At 43.0% G+C, this 17,568-nt stretch overlaps 1 protein-coding gene across 1 annotated transcript in view; it reads left to right on the top strand.

The window, feature by feature from the left end:
• The window catches only part of LOC121443936 (vacuolar protein sorting-associated protein 41 homolog), a gene marked incomplete at its 5' end in the record, with an annotated part of 42,519 nt that extends 25,743 nt beyond the window's left edge, over positions 1-16,776 (top strand). The window contains 7 exons of the mRNA XM_041645698.1: positions 2,624-2,678; positions 5,145-5,285; positions 6,012-6,148; positions 12,887-12,986; positions 13,090-13,134; positions 14,481-14,560; positions 16,110-16,776. Of these exons, the coding sequence (XP_041501632.1) occupies positions 2,624-2,678; positions 5,145-5,285; positions 6,012-6,148; positions 12,887-12,986; positions 13,090-13,134; positions 14,481-14,560; positions 16,110-16,190 (639 nt within the window). The remainder of the gene's footprint in view (positions 1-2,623; positions 2,679-5,144; positions 5,286-6,011; positions 6,149-12,886; positions 12,987-13,089; positions 13,135-14,480; positions 14,561-16,109) is intronic.
• Positions 16,777-17,568: the final 792 nt, after the last annotated feature.

Here is a 17,568-nt window from a genome sequence, read left to right on the forward strand (position 1 = left end):
TTTGTTGCATGTTTTGGAAGTTGTTTTACTGAACTTCCTAATTACCCAGGCAACATTATTTCCCTTCTCAGATCTTTGATGGGGTTGAAGACTATATAAATGTAGTTACTTTCTCTCATGACTTGGCCAAGTTATTTATTATACAAGACCTAAGCTAGTTAGAATAGGATATTTGTACTTATTGTATATAATTTCATAGTAGGTTTAGAACTCTCTTATTTAAACAAAAGGGGGAGGTGTTGCGGGAGGTCCTCCCACTCCTCCAGCCTATCACCGCTGAGGTACCAGCCCATTGGGGCATGGTTTCTCTCCCTTTAAAAAAGCGGCCACTTCCCTCTCCTCTCTCTCTTCACTTCCTGCTCCGCCGGCGACTAGACTCCTTTCCTGGTTGCGTAGAGGGCTGTTGCCTGGGACAGTGATCTGTAAGTTTTTTCCCCTTTAAATAAATACCACCCTAATAATCATAACCCCGAATTGGTGTGGCATTGTTTGTGACTTACGCCTTCACAGCAGAATGTTGGATCCTGTTTTTTTATCCAATCTCTTAGCCTGTGCCTTTTTATAGGTAGGTTGAGTCCATTGACATTAAGTGATATTAATGACCAGTGGTTGTTAACTCCGGTCACTTTTTTAGTCGTAGAGTTTGTGTGTTTCCCTTCTTTGATTTGTGTTGGTGAAGGGTCTCTAGATGTCTGAGCTATTGTGGTCATTGCGGACTCCTTGGTTAGTGGTTTTCCTTCTATTACTTTCTGTAAAGCTGGATTTGTGGCTGTGTATTGTTTAAATTTGTTTTTATCCTGGAAAATTTTATTTTCTCCATTTATAGTGAACGAAAGCTTGGCTGGGTATAGTAATCTGGGCTTGCATCCATGGTCTCTCAGTTTCTGAAGTACATCTATCCAGGACCTTCTGGCTTTCATGGTTTCCATGGAGAAGTCAGGTGTAAGTCTGATAGGTTTACCTGTATAAGTAATTTGGCCTTTTTCCTTTGCAGCTCTTAATATTCTTTCCTTATTCTGTATGCTTTGTGTTTTGATAATTATATGGCGAGGGGATTTTTTTTTTTTTTGATCCAGCCTATTCGGTGTTCTGTATGCTTCTTGAACCTTCATAGGTATATCTTTCTTTAGGTTGGGAAAGTTTTCTTCTATAATTTTATTAAATATATTTTCTGGACCATTGAGCTGTGCTTCTTCTCCTTCTTCTACTCCTATTATTCTTAGGTTTGGCCTTTTTATTGTATCCCATATTTTCTGAATGTTTTGTGATGAGAGTTTGTTGGGCTTGATGTTTTCTTTGATCACTGTGTTTATTTTCTCTATGGTATCTTCAGAATCTGAGATTCTTTCTTCTAACTCTTGTATTCTGTTGGTTATGCTTGTTTCTGTAGACTCTGTTTGTTTATTTAAATTTTCCATGTCTAGCCGGCCCTCTGTTTGTGTTTTCTTCTTTGCCTCCATTTCAGTTTTCAAGTCTTGAACTGTTTCCATTATCTGTTTGATTGTTTTTTCTTGGTTTTCTAGGGTATCACTGATTTAATCAATTCTTCAAACTTTCTGTTATATTTCTCATCCATTTCTATAAGGGCGTTTTTTACATGCTGTTTAAGGGCGTCAATCACTTTCATGAAGTCAATCTTTTCTACTTCTTCTTGATTAAGGTGTTCATGTCCTCCCGTTGCGAGGTCACTGGTTTCTGGTGGCTTCATGTTGCTTTTCAGCTTGTTGGGCGAATTCTTGCCTTGGCATCTGCCCATCTCTTCTTCCAAATGCTCCCTTATGGATCTTCTTTTACTGGATCAGGTCTCCTTGCCTACCCAACGCTGGCTCTCCCCAATGTTGGCTCTCCCCAATGCTGGCTCTCCTGGTGCCCCAACACTGGCTCTCCCCAACGCTGGCTCTCCTAGTGCCGAGAGATCAGGCCTCCGTCCTGATGGGGCAGCTTGCAAACAGAGCGCCTACCCTGCTTGGTGCAGGCAAGCCATAGAAGCAAAGGAACTCCCACCCGCTTGGGTGCCCCGAGGATTTGGACCCAGTGCCCAGACAGGCTGGGCTGGGAGATGTTATGTGCCGAAAGAGGGCGGTGGGGCCGAAGTGGGGAGGGTTCTGGATGGAAGCTGGGTGGGCTAGGGAGAAAGAGGCAGTATGCTGGGAGTAGAGGCCCTGCAGAGAGCCTAAGAAGGATAGGGGGCCAAGGAACCTCTGAGCTCCCTGTCCCAGGCTGGCGCCGGGCGGGGCCAGAAACTGTACACAGTGCATCTTTTCACTATGAGAGGACAAATACACTAATGACTGTAGATGAGATTGGAAGCAATGGTGTTTACTCAAGCATCTAGAAGAGAGAAAGCTTAGTAGGAAAACACATCCCAACTTTGCTCACTGCTTCTGCTGATGAAACACTGTGTGGCTTCGTGGGCTCTCAGTTCAGCTCTGTAGATCCTAGTAACTCTGAAAGGTGAATGGAAACAAAGAGCCACAGAGATGTGTTTTCTTTTGTTATATATATTTTTTAAGGAAAACAATGAAAAGTTCTTCCAAGTTTGTAAGTATCTTTAAGTGGCTCTCTTAATGTTTTTCTCCATTTCTGTAGTCCATAGTAACATTTCTCCCTGCTTTAATTGAAGGCTCTTGAGATCTGCCAACAAAGAAACTTTGTAGAAGAGACAGTTTATCTCCTGAGTAAGTACATTTGTTCATTTTAGTCCCATAAGCATAGAAGTGGGGGCAGGGGAAGATTTGTCATAATATGTGTAAAAATGGACACAGGTTTGAGAACAAAGTGACAGACATTCAGGCCTAGTGTGTATAAAATTATAACACATGGAAAAGGAGATTCCTAAGCCCAGTAGCATAGGAAGACTTAATAGAGCCATGCTTCTAAAGAACATATAGCAAATGTGTGATAAAAAAGTAACAAAGCAAGCAAAAACGTATCATATCACACAATGCATTAAAACTGTAGATGAGCTGACAGATTTGGTTTTGTGGCTTTTGGAGATTTTTTTTCTCCTTTAGTTTATAATTGGCTTACATCACCACACACTGATATGAAGTAATTCCTGTTTTCAAAAGTCACATTCTTAATAATTAGAATATGGTGCTTTAGAGCAAGAGGAAAGCTTCATAATATACTGTAGCTCTCACTACTCCCTTTTCCTCTGCTGCCCACCTTTAGACATGGCAGAGCAGGGGTGCCATGGGTACCATATACCAGGAAATTAGACTTGTCTGTCTTCCAGAGTGCATGAGAGCCAGGCAGCTTTTATTGCGGATTTTCTGAGGAAGCTGTGCAGGTGCTGGAGACGCACAGCATAGACTAAATGTGAGCATCTCTCTGGCATCAATTCCCTGCCCGCCTGCCATGTTTCTCACACCACAGCCTTCTTCCACACACCACTCACTGTCATCGGCTCCTTCGGCCTTTGTTAACCCAAGTCTCTCGGTCTTCTGTATGGAGTAGCAAACTCATGGATGTTCAGCGTCAGCCCTAGAACTGCCCCAGTCATGGGATCTGCTTTCCTTAGGAGAAACATTTGAGGCTGTATTTTCTGCATGAGCACAGTTTGGGGCTTCTCCTCACACCTTCAACTAGTTTATCTGTTCATTTACTTCTTTTGACTGTGATCCAACAGGAAGTATCTGTTTGAATTCATCTTTATGTCTTAGGAGCAGTAGATTGTAGTAATAAGGGGCGGCGGGGCTGCGTCCCCAGCACCCCGGCTGCCTGCTCGGCTAGCTTATGCCCCGAAATAACAACACACAAACTGTATTCATTTAAACACTGCTTGGCCCATTCTCTTCTAGGCTAATTCTCACATATTAATTTAGCCCATTTCTAATCATCTGTGTGTAGCACCCCAAGGTGCGCTTACCGGGGAGATTCTAGCCTAGTCCATCCTGGGTCGGAGCTTCATCCTGGGAGCAGGGCATGGCGTCTCTCTCTGAGGCGTCTGCTCCCGAGAGAGCTGTGGAGTCTCTGAGCTCACTTCCTCTTCCTCCCAGCGTTCTGTTCTGTTTACTCCTCCCACCTATCCTCTAACCAATAAAAATGGGCCAGGGCAGTTCCTTTATTAGCCAATGACCTTCCTCCATCAGTAGATGACTTAATTCATGACCCTTTACTGGTCCCTAGGTGGAATAAGGGACAAGGGTAAATGTAGTAAGCCTCAGGCAGACAGTTGGCCTCTACTGCATAAGGCCTTCCACATGAGCTCTAATAGCAGATTGTGAAAATTAGGAAGTGACCACAGGTTAGTGAGCAGAAGAGGCACAATGATTTCCAAGTTTTTTAAAGTCTTAATTGTATCAGAATTTCCAAAAAAATTTACAGGCCTGTGAGAAGGAAGGCAGAATGCAGCCAACCCAGCTCGAACTCCAGCTGTATAATTCAGTGGCTGCAAGAGCTTCCCAAGTTACAAATACTGTGCTTCCTCTTCCATTTAAAAAAAAAGTAATAAGTAATATTAAGCCAGGCATGATGATACATCCCTTTAACACTAGCACTCAAGAGGCAGAGGCAAGCAGATCTCTGTGGGTTCAAGGTCAGCATGATCTACATAATGAATTTCAGGCTAGCTAGATCTACACAGTGAGGCTGTCTCAAAATAAAGGAAAAAATGTTTCAAAATATTCAGTGTTTTAAGCTGGAGAGATGACTCAGCAGTTAAGAGCATTTACTGTTCTTCCAGAGGGCCCAGGTTCAATCCCTAGCTATTACATGACACATGGTAGTTTTGCCACTCTGGATCTAGGGGATACAGTGCCCTCTTCTGGTCTCCATGAACAGTAGACATATACATGGTACATGTACATACATGCAACTAAGACACTCCTACACATAAAGTTAAATAATAAAATTAAATAAAACTTAAAAAATTAAAGTTGAGACTTGGGTAAAGCATCCTGCCTAGAATTATAGTGAGAGTAAATGATGTCATTCACATAACAACATCCAGTGAACACTCCACACAACAGCATGAGCATTCAATAAATAGGAAGTATTTATTTGACTGTCAAAACAGGAAATTCCTGTGTTATGTAAGAAAGTCAGCTTTATTCTTCTTTGAAGCTTTGTAAACCAATTAAGAAATGTGCTGTTTCTTTTTTAAATGAATAAAGTATCCCACACTTCCTCACCCCATCTAGGCCGAATGGGAAACAGTCGAAGTGCCCTCAAGATGATTATGGAGGAATTACATGATGTTGATAAAGCAATCGAGTTTGCCAAGGAGCAAGATGATGGAGAACTCTGGGAAGACCTGATTCTGTATTCCATTGACAAACCACGTAAGCAGAGAAGCTATTTGATTGCAAAGCTTCTTGTCAGTATGTATTGTAACCCGTTATGTGAGGAAGAATTATCTCAGGGTACACTAGGCTAAAATTATGGCCAGATGGGTTGGTGGAGAAGTTTGATCGTGCACACAGTGGAATGCATTCTCTCTCTCTCTCTCTCTCTCTCTCTCTCTCTCTCTCTCTCGCACACACACACACACACAAAGTATAAATCAATGTAAGTGAATAGGTAGACGAATGAAATAATGTTTTGATGGGAAAGCATCCACAATAAATCCGAGCAGTGAAAGTACTGGGGATTCTTACCCATCCCATGTAGAAAGTTCAGAACCTCCTGACTCTGCAAGCCTGAGGGTGAAATTAGTCCTTCGGAGTGTAATTTCAGTGTAAAGTGGAAGGGTTCTTGAGAGTTTAGAAAGTCACATTTTAAACACTTTTCTTGAAGGTAATAGGTTGTTATTTTTGATCTAAAGTTGAATGGTGAACAAATACAGTGCTTCCTAATATTGCTCATGTGGTTTTTATTTGTTTGAGTGGGTGGTTTTTTGTTTTTGTTTGTTTGTTTGTTTGTTTGTTTTTCTAGATAGGGTTTCTCTGAGTAACAGTCCTGGACGTCCAAAATTTTGCTTTCTCAACCAGGCTAACCTTGAACTCAGAGATCTGCCTGCCTCTGCTTCCCAAGTGGCTCATGTGTTATTTTTGCATGGTGTTTTGTAGCATTTATCACTGGCTTACTAAACAACATTGGCACACATGTGGATCCGATTCTACTAATCCATCGTATAAAGGAAGGAATGGAGATTCCCAATTTGAGAGATTCCTTGGTTAAAATTTTGCAAGATTATAACTTGCAGGTACGTATCCTTAGACAAAGGATCATAGGAGTGAGCAGATTCATCCTTTTCTAAGTAAGTGTTTCTAAGCCACTTAGATGTCTGTCAGACCGCAATTCACTGTTTGGAAACCTGTTCAAATAGAGACACTGAAAACATCTCAACTTAGGAAAGCCATTTGATTCCTCAGTCACCTCCAGTTTTTCTCTTGAGGAAGCGTATTTTCACTTAGGTGGTTATTGCGTAGTATTGAAGAGGGCACGAGAATACTTACAAAGAATAATTGAACCAGTCACAAAATGTAGAGAAAATAAATATTGCGTGCAGTTTGGGAGAATAAGATATATTTTTAATCACTCAAGTAATTTTCCTTGCAACCGTTGAAGGACTCCATTGCCTGGAACATGCTTAAACACGGGATCTAACGAGCCTTTGTCTGACTGGCACACTGATCCTGCTTTATTTGTCCTTTAGTTCAAAATCTGTGTTAAAAAGAATGGAACCTGTTATTTCATATAAATAATTAACACACTAGTTACTAAGCATCCTATCTTTTCTCTTTACAAGACTGAACAGTGAGTATGTTTCAGAATCCAAGTAGCATCCTTAGGACTCAAAACTGTTTAAAATACATTTACTTTTAAAATGCAGACCATTCTCCTTACAATCACTTGGAAGTGTTTTTGTTGTAGTAGATGAACTCACATTCCTGGAAACAGTAATGCGTTGTCCAGGTTGTAGGAAGAACATTGTGATGCAGATGGGTCATGTCACCGGTCACTGGGAAGGGTGTAAGGTAGAGGACTGCCTGCTGAACTCAGGGGAATGGCACCAACAGTCAGTGAGAAAATGTGCGGGAGTGGCCCACCAGGAGGGACAATGGTTGTCTCTCTGGAGTGTAGTACTGTTACTGTAACATTTCTGTAGCTGCAGTGAAGGTGTTCAAAGACGGTGGGGTTAACGTGGTCACAGAAGAATTAGGTGGGAAATTGAGATGCCAGGAACTTATGGAATCAACCAAATGGACTCTGAGAAATGGCTGGTACAGGCAAGGGGGACTACAAAGGAAATTCCAGCATCCTGTGGTCCTCAGAGAACTGTGAGATGACTAGAAGGAATAACTTGAAAGAGGTGGGTTTTTTCTTCTGTAGAGGGAGGTGGACAGCCCAGAACTTTCTCTTAGGAGCACTGCATAGGAAATAGATTAGTTGAGGCAGAAAGACTGAGGGCCTGTTCTGCAGAGCCTGACCTTATGCTGGTGTTTATGGACAATGGCCTTGGAGGTTTGTAGAGGACCCCGGAGAGATTATTTGAGAGAGAAAGAAAAAGAAGAGAGTAAGAATCTAGGAACCAGCTAATATGGAGAAGCAGGAGAAGAGAAGCACCTGCTTTTTTGCAGTTCCCCAGGAACTGCACAACAGTAATCCAGACTAGGAAGCCCATCACAGGCTTGTGAGTGGGCTCTGGGGGAAATGGGGCCAATAGTCGACCTTAGAATACCCTGGGTGTGATACTGACAGTACCCTCCCCTTTGGTGGGCCTGACTTCCTGAGGTAGAGTAGAATATGCTCAAGGCTTCAAATCTGATGTATAAAATGTGTTTTGGACCACTGTGATACCTCTACCTGACAGTGGATTCTTAGACTGGTGCTTGGACATGGGTCTCTGGGGTGAAGCCATGCTTCTGATGCCAGCCCTGTAATGCCAGCAGAAGCGCCTGGCACACCCTCCTTGTGTTGCTCTCGTGAAACCTGCAGTCTCACTATTCATCCACTTTCTATGAACAAATTTGCAGGTTCTGAGCCAGCTGAAAAATACAAAGCATGAGATGTAAAATGAACATTTAACATAAAAAGGATCCCCTGAATCGGTGCCTTCCCCTCTAGATTATAAATGCGCAGAGAGCTTTCCTTATACCATGTGAATGTGCAGTTGGGTAGCGATTTAAGGAGACCCAGAAGTCTTTTGCCAGTGCCTCCAGAGAGCCATGGTTATCCATCAGTACCTGGATAGAACAGCTACTCGGAGGAGAGGAAGGAATGGGGAGTTGAGGGCAGACCACAGAAACTATCACACTAGGGCTGGCCCAGGGGAGAGCACAGGCCCCAGTGGAGATGCCAAGAAAAGCTGCAGTTCCCAAAAGTGCTTCCGACTCTTTGAAGAAGACTTTAGATCTCTCTCTCTCTCTCTCTCTCTCTCTCTCTCTCTCTCTCTCTCCTTCCCTCTTCCTTCTCTTCTCCCTCTCCCTCTCTTCCTCCCTCTCCATAGGAAGAGCTGCTCATTTTTATCATTGGTCATTTGTTTATCTTTTTTGCCTAAGCATCCTATTGTGATCATCATAAAAATATCCCAGGTCTCTTTGAAGCCATTGGCAGTTCCCGAAAGATTTTCACAGACATGCTTTTATTTTATTATATCGGTCTTTATTTTTTGTTTCATAGAACTATATTTCATGTTTTCATTTATAATAGAAAAATTACAATCCCCCATAAGTCTTCCAAATTTAAGGGAAGTATTACAGGCCAATGAATTTTTAGGAATCCTATGTATGAGGTAATGAAACCCTAGTGTGATGAAACCCTTCAGACATAAAGGTCCAGAAGGATTTCTCACTGGTTCTGCCATACACCTTCTCAGTGCACTGAGGTCAGAGAGGAGGCTTACAGTGTAGTCATGTGGGCCCTGAAATGTGGAGTCAGCTGTTATTTGAAATGGGAGAGAGGGAGGGAGGGAGGGAGGGAGGGAGGGAGGGAGGGAGGGAGCTGTGAGGAAACTTAACAGCTCTTCTGATGTTACCATTTCATACTTCCTGACAACAGCTCTCTTCAGCAGGAAGGTAGAGGAGTTGAGCATGTTCACAAGATACCCGTGCAGTTAGGGAAGTGGAAATCAGCGCTTTGGTCACTAGTCACTTTGTTTATGCCAGTCTTATTGACAGACGTTTTAGGTTCATAGCGGGCCTCTAATTAGCATTAGTCCTATTGCTCAGAGTAGACTAAGACTCCCAAAGGTCAGTGACCTGCTGGCATGTCAAGATACTGAACTAATTTTAGGCTCAGGCCCTGCGAGGAAATGTCATGCCTTTTCCTCTAGGACTGCATCAGCTCTAACAGGTAATCCGTAAAACGTGTGCCAGTCAGGACCACTTCCTGACTTCCCTCTGGAGAAAAGACAGTAGGCCTGTTGTTCCTCAGGAAGCAGGAAGTGTGGGGACCGAGTCCTTATTGAGAGCAGAGGCCCGAGCTGTCCAGGTCGTCATGTGATGTGCAGTGAGTCATTTTCCACCTGAGGTCTCTTTTCCCAGATGCTACCTAGTCATTCCATGTCTACAAACAGATTTCCTGCATTTACATTTGCTACTTAAAATCGAAGACACAGTCAGTTTAAGACACTGTCAATTTGCCTGCCCTTTGAGGAGGGAACATGAATTTCTTTTTCACTCATGTATTATCTAATCTCTCTGTGTTTTTCCTGACATGGTTTTTAAACTTGCAAATTTTGAAATAACCTTTTGAGACCAAATGGACTTTTTTCTTTGCAGATGATTGAGTTTGATCTTACCACCACATTTAAGTGTGACACAGGTGGCCTGTGCCAGCCAGTCATCACTTCCTTGATCCTTTTAGTTCATATATACTCTGTGTTATTATGAGTTAAATACAGACATGATTTTAAAGTCTTTTTAAACTGAAAACTAGACCTTCACATTTATCTTATGCATTTTATTTCTCTCTGCACTTAGTCGTCTTTGGCAGTAATCCAACACGAGCAAAGCATTCCAAGTAGAAGTCCCATGACACCAATGACCTCAGGACGAGGCTGGAAGTGAGAAAACGCATGGGGCTTGGAAGCCAGCTAGCTGGCAGCCATTTGCTTTCTAAGGACAAGCACATGCAAAGTGAATAAGGCAAAGCCAGCAAAATCCTAGTGCTCAGAGCCTTTTCGAATAAAAGCTGCAGAAACTTGGCAGTTTTTCTGGCACGTTCCCCACAGCAGCTGTTTCTAAGGAGCCGTAGCTATTTCTCTGATGTGTGGTTCTTTATTGCTTTGTGAAGTATCTGTGAGACTACAGTTTTGCTTTTACTTGGAATTATTATCCATGGTGATGTGCTTTGGAGGAATCAGAAAAAAACTATGGAGCAGATCTAAGGTCTCACGTAGGTTGTCAACACCAAAGTATGTTCTCATCTAACTTCGCCATAGCATAGGGATGGATCATTGATCACACAGCTGCAGCTTGTTTCTTTAAAACAGATGAAGGGGAAGTGGAGAGGAACAAGGGTGATGGAAGGGATAGAGGAAGAAGTTGGTCCTTAGGTGTGGATAATCTGGGAAAAATAGAAGGACCTTCCATATGGAAAATATTTTTCCATCTGAGAACTGTCAATAAATATTTTTTTGAGAAAGAAACTAGTGTCAGGTGTCAATATTTATTGACAGTTCTCAGAGAGGGAAATGGGAGGCTGGGAGGAGGTGGAAACTTGTTTTTTTTTTTTTCTCCTTTTCTCAATAAAAAAATAAATAAATAAAACCTGCTTATATTTAAAAAAAAAAAGAAACTAGTGTTATGAAGCAGAGAGAAGGCAGTGGTTTATGTTGGATGGAGTTTTTAAAACAAGAAAGGTTAGTAAGCAGGCTTGGTAATCATATTCTCCTGTTAACCAGGTAAAGCTGTTTTGGTTAGATCGTGGCCTGTCTCTTTAATACCATGATCTCTCAAAGAGGCCAGATCCCACTGCCTGGAAGCTCTCCCTACTGTGCTGTGGCTTTATAGCTCCTTACCTGTCTTGCCCTGGTACCTGACTCCTTCATGTTCCTTCAAGTTGGCCAGTCTGGACTAAATCATGTGGTGGAGAACTTCCACCACCTCCTCCCGAAAGGAAACAAGACTCAGATATTTGCCTTTGTTTGGGGATTTTTCATGGCTCTCCTCTGCCGCCAACCCTACCTTATGCATTAAAGGGAAGGCTCTTCTTCCTCTTGAGACTTCATTCATGTCATTGTCCGTGATACAATGAAGTGTCCCTTTCTTATATTCTTCCCATCGTAGCTCATGTGGTCACAATGCCCTTTTCTTTTCTTAATGAAGTTCATTCCTGTGTCAGCTCCATATATGAAAAACATGTCTTACCTCTCTCTTCTATTCAACAGTTCAAACTGATGTTCATTTCTGAAAATGGTATCAGAGGGAACCGGCACAGCAAAGAGACTGCTTGTACAGCAGAGTACTGTCTGTTTTCCTTCACTGGCCTTGGTTGCCCTAAACTATTGTAGATATTGAGTGCAAAAGACCATTCTGGCTGTGGACAACTCATTTTCTGTTAACTACCTTACTAGCATCGTGCCAGTGACAATTTGAATGTTTCCATATTTTTCTGGCTTAGAGCTGTGGGTTTTGATCAAATTGGGCAGAAAGTATCACTGTCGTTTTTCTTCTCATGGATTCTTGACTCTTGAAACTGAAAATGTTCCTAGCAGATGTGAGCAGGCAGGTTGTACCTGCTGTGAAAACGCAGTCCTGGGGGAAGAGTTCTCAGCCGTTAGGCTTTGCTGTTTTCTTTGCAACCTGTGGGCTGTGCCTGCTATCCTTTCTGCCCTGGCCGTCTACCCTGGAGAGTGACACTGAGACCTGTGCCAGAGGGGCTCAGACCGAGTTTATTGTTTTCTTATTGGACGGCAACAGCTTCCTGTAATTGCAAGTCAATTTTCAGAAAGTTTGCTAGCATCAATATTTTGTAAATGTCTTTCTTGATGTGTTGTTTTTCTTCTTTTTCCTGTATGTTATATGATTTCTGTTTATTTGAAGCTTTAAAAGGTTACATTTCTAGTATGATCTGACAGGGAAGTTAAGTCTAAGCACTGAGGTGCACACTTGTAAACCTAACATTTGGGAGATTGAGTCAGGAGGATTCTTATATAGTAAGATACATTTTCATAGAAACATTGAAAAAGGAGGAGGGAGGCTTTCCACAAGTCCTATCAAAGTGAATACAGAATATTAAAATCATGTAGTTTTGCTTGTCACACCCAAATATGGAAGCCACAGGGGCAGAGCTGTAGTCGTCAGTTCTGGTCCTGAATATGTCCCGTCATGTAAGCTGGGCAGCCTCTGACTGGATTCCACCAGAGCTGATGTTCTTGTGGTTTACATTGCATGTGGTTGCCATGGAGGACTGTGGTTGCTTTCCCCACTCCCATTCCCAGTGGTGCGAATTTACACCTGGGGACGAAAATCGCACGTCTAGGTTTAGAGCTGACAATGACCTCACTGTGAAGAAAGCCAAGGGCACCAGAGCACTTACGGTGACCCACAAGCACAGGCTTCTCTGCGCGCTTCTCATCTGCACCTAATGCCTTGCCCACGACAGACCCAGTGTGTTTGTCAAAGAGCAGATGGGTTTATTAAGTGGGTAGATGACTTTGGAATGACAGGTTTTCCATCCTGTGCAAAGATGTGAAGGTTGAACTCCATGAATCATGCAAGAACCAAAGTGCCAGCAAGCAACCACACACAAAATTCAAAAGCCTGTAAGATAACGGTAGGATTTTAGTGCAGGGTCTTTTTAAGACTTTGGGATTTGTACTTGATTTTACTAATGCCACCATGTGGTCATAAAAACAAATAATGCCTAGCTCACTTGACAAAGTTTGGCAGGCAAGAGAACCAATAAGTGCCTCTGACATTTTCTGATTCCTCAGTTAGACACTCTTGATACTTGAATTGCTAAATGGTCTTTTCTTTTTAAACATGTACACTAGATTCTGCTTCGGGAAGGCTGCAAGAAAATCCTCGTTGCTGACTCTTTGTCGTTACTGAAGAAAATGCACCGAACCCAAATGAAAGGAGTTCTGGTCGATGGTGGGTAAAGCTGAAGGAATATTCAGAACCGTGTGCCATGCTTTCCAGAGAGGCCAGGCAAACGGAAATGTGCTTAACCTGCAGTGTGTGTGTTTTCTTACAGAAGAGAATATCTGTGAATCGTGCCTCTCACCCATCCTCCCAACAGGTAAGATGCCTGCAGGGGAAATCATTTCCCAAACACATGTTCATGATGGCTGGAATTGAGATTCTGAAACTGGCTAATGAGTGCCTGAAAAATTGTATGACTTTACAGTTGAGGAAGGGTTTCAGCCCCTTCCCTGCTCCTGTGAACGCTGATGCTGCTGACTACAGAGCAGGGCATATCAGTATCTGGGAGCTTTGCAAGAACCCACAGTGCTGGCCCCATGGGGCTCAGAGTTCCCAGGAGTGTGGGCCTGAAAGCTGGTACTTCTAACAAGGTGATGCTCCTGGATCTGGGTAAAGGCCCTTCTTTGAGATTCTTCTAAAGAAAAGAAAAGTGAAAACTTAACCATCCATATATTTTAATTTTTAGAGGAAGGCCCACATGTATATTTGGGGATCAGTTGATGAGTGGCTTCATCTTGACTGTAGTTTTAGGCACCCAGACCACAGCCCACCTTGGTGAAAACAGTACTCATCATCACTGAAAGGTAGAGGCTTCTGTCTCTGTTTCTTGGTAGAGCTTCATACATAAGAAAAGGTTCTTTATTGAAAGAACATTCTGACATGAGAAAAGACGCGCCTAGTTTGAAAGTAGAAATCAAAGCATAGTGGTGAGGATAATTGATATATAGATCAGCATGGAAGAGCACGAAGGTGTCGCTGCTCAGTACCTGGTGTTAGGAAGTATTCAATAGGAAGTGCTCCATAGCACAGAAACATGGGGAGTCATTTCATACAGGGAGCAGGTTTAGGTTTTAAGTGCTTCTCAAACCATGGTACTTTATATGGCATTTCAGGGGAACAGGGTCATGGATGTCTCTGTAAAGTTATATCAGCTTCTTCTGTGGAGGGCACTAGGTCTTATCAGAACTAATCTAAGCTGGCCATACAGCAGAAGCAGATGAGAGGACCTGATCAAACAGAAGAGTAGTAAATGCACAAAGCCTGGGGTCCTGACCCAGTTTAGCCTCAGGCCTCAGTGAGAGGTCTTGGCAAAGGTAAGGTGAACTGAAACATTTTATCAAGTTACACACTTGATTTCAGCATGGAGTCATTGGAGTTGTGGTCAGAACACACAGACACGTACATTATAGTTTTTCAAATATACATCACGATTTTTGCTATGAAATTGTCCTGCACTGATCATTTGGTAACTGATGCTGAGACCAAACAAGTAACCTGTAAACTATAGTGTTCATACAAAGGGCGCCTCACCCCTCAAGATTCTTTTGTAAGGAAGCCTCCTCAAATGCAGCCTCTTGCTGGGAAAACCGTTCAAGGCTGGGTGAACCAGTTCTAAGTCTGTCCGATGCACTGAATTCTCCTTTTGTCCTGAACCCCTTGCAGATGCAGCTAAGCCCTTCAGTGTGGTGGTCTTCCATTGCCGACACATGTTCCACAAGGAGTGCCTGCCCATGCCAAGCATAGTAAGTTGTCAGCCCAACACCTGCCAGCTAAAAAGAAACAGCATCAGAGTTCACAGCTAGAATCCATCATCCTTACGGCTCTGGCTTTCTTAATTCTAGTAGTCAAGACAGTTGGTCCTGTACTTTTTGCTAAATTTATAAATTCTGCATCCATCCCTTCATCCAACCTTTCTTCAGCAGCATTGGATAAAGGCTACATTGTAATAAATGTAGAGGCTTTTCCTTTCTTGTCTTTTTTTCCTAAACAAAGCAGTGTTACAGCATTACATTGTATTCAGTATGGTAAGTAATTGGAGATGTTTTAAACATATGGGGTATATGCATAGGTTATGTGCCTTTATATGTAAAGGTGTTCTAATTTTTTGTTACTTTCATAAAACACTAACAAAACCCTACTTGGTCAGGAGAGGGTTTTTTGCTTAAAAGTTGCAGTCCATCATGGAGAGATGCCAAGGCAGGAATGTAGAGGCAAGAGCTAAAGCAGAGGCCATGGAAGAACATGGATACTTGCTTGGTCAGCCTGGTTTATTATTTAATCTGGGACCACCTGCCTAGGAAGAAGTGGTACTGCCTGTAGGACTTGACTCTCCCACATCAATTATTAATCAAGAAAGTGTCCTACAGACTTGCCTACAGGCCCCTGTAATAGAGGCAGTTCTCAACTGAGGTTCCCTCTTCTCTGGTGACTCTGACTTGTATCAAGTTGAGGAAAAAAGATTAAGAGCCTAAACCAGAACAAAAGGAATTGAGTCATCTGTGGACTATGGTATCTGAAAAGGGTCCTGGAATCTTCTCTGGGGTTGCCCTTCCTGTGTGTGTGTGTGTGTGTGTGTGTGTATGTGTGTGTGTGTGTAACACATAGGCTCTATTGACTTTGCAAATGTGAAGTATGCAGTATACTCTAGTTACCGTAAAAGCAAACACACTTCAGTGAATTCATGCTAATGACTTGATGGCTACTGGGCTGTGGCTGTGGCCTGTATGGTAAAAAACACTTTGAAACTATTGGCCTTTTCTCAGCCTGCCTTGATGGCATGGTGCTGTTACTCCCAAGCTGCACCAGGCCGGTTCTGCTGTGATACCCTTTTGTTTTGCATGTGTTTATATACACATGTGGAGGCCAGATGACTACCTCAGATGTCGTTTCTCAGGAGCTGTCCTCTTTACAGCAGTGTCTTCTCACCAAGTCGTCCAGGCTGCCTGACCATTTAGCCCAGGGACCCACTGGCCACATGTATTAGCCCTGGATTATAAGAACATGCCTCCACATCTGGTTTTGGCTTTAGTTTTAACATAGGTTCTGGGGCTTCAGCTCAGACTCTAATTCTTTCTCTGTACCAGCCAAGCCATCTCCCAGCTCTCTGGTGTCCTTTGGGTTGCAGGGTAACAGGAGGGTGTGACCTGTCTGAGCTAAAAAGTCTTCTTCCGAGAAAAAAATGATACTTAATCGCTTCAAAGCCCTGGGCCCCCTGAATGGTGCAATAATCAATCATATTTCTGGATGTGAAAGGAGACAGCTTTTTAACCCGTGCATTTGATGTCTTTTCAGAACGCTCCTGCACAATACTGTAACATCTGCAGTGCTAAGAGCCGTGGACCCGGAAGTGCCATCCTCGACATGAAGAAGTAGTCCTGCCTGCCTGCCATACAGCATGCCATTTGCAGCTCTGCTCCAGGTGGCTGCTGGGCCGCAGCAGCCGTGTTGATACCAGTGCTGTCCGGGGCTAACATGCGCTCTGCATCAGTTGCCTCTCTAGACCTACCGTCCAGAAACTTATTTTTGTCACTGATGGAGAAGTCAAGGCTGTTCCGTGCTGTGAAACATTTGGGTTTATAATCAACGCTTCATGGTTTGTTTATTTTGTTCATCTAGTTAGTAATTGAAAACCTAAGTCTCAGAGTCGAAAATGACATTGTGACTTATCACAGCACCAGGCCGGAAGTGCACTACTGAGAACATTGCAGGTGCAGTCAGCCAGAAGCTCTGCTAAAAACAATTCTGGCATTCCTGGCTTCATTGTTTATATATCATCAACTGTGGTTAGCTTCCTGAAACACTGAAAACTCACTCATTCAGTGACCTATGGGATACCATTACCTGATGTCCTGCAACTTTATGTTTGCTACTTACATGCTGTATGTTCTTAGAGTAGAGTAATCTTATCAGGTATTCAGTGTTTGTTGAATGAATAAATGTTGTCCTTCTCATTGTGAAACCTCTATTGCATTGCTAGCAAACCAGAATCCTGTAAGGAATAGAAGTGAGTTTGGGCACCTTAGTGTCTGATGAGTTGTGTTGGTTGAAAGTCAGCAGGAATCCAGTGATTCTGTCAGAGCTAGGAAGACTCTCTAGAGCAGTGAGAGCTTGAAATGCCAAGGATGGGCTCAGAATGTACCTCACTGCCTCTGAGGATGGGCCAGGGATGGGCCTCACTGTTTCCAAGGATGGACCAGGAATGTTCCTCACTGCCTCTGAGGATAGCCTAGGGATGTGCCTCACTGCCTCAAGTTTTCATTGTTTGTAGCACAAATTCTAATTGCTTTTAATAAAAGTAGGGGATGAAAGCTGAAGGATCAGAGAAGCAGAGCAGCCAGCCACTAGAGTTCTTACCTGTGCCAATGCTCAGACCAAAGGGAGGATCCTGTCCTTAGACTGACTGCTGCTCAGACTGCAACGCTCCTAATGGCATGTGATCCCAAGTGCTGGGATCTTCTTTGTGTGAGCTCTTTTTATCTTTTAGATTGGATCAGTTTTGTGTAGCCCAGAGTGGTCGTGAACTAACAGAGATCTACCTGCCTGTCTTCTGAGTCCTGGGATTAAAGGTATGTGCCACCACTGCCTGGCCTTTAGTGAGTTTGCTCAGCACTCTGATCTGCAGGCAAGCTTTACTTGTTTAAACACATACACACACACCCAAAAAAAACATTGTTCATAACTTTCCCAATTTAATGTAAAGATTCTCTTTATTGTTATCACTTGCTTTGCTGTTTGGAGCAGGTGCTTGTTT

Source organism: Microtus oregoni, unplaced genomic scaffold (assembly GCF_018167655.1).
Source record: "Microtus oregoni isolate MIOR12 unplaced genomic scaffold, Mior012 000115F_ref0000277, whole genome shotgun sequence".
NCBI classification, from domain to species: Eukaryota; Metazoa; Chordata; class Mammalia; order Rodentia; family Cricetidae; genus Microtus; species Microtus oregoni.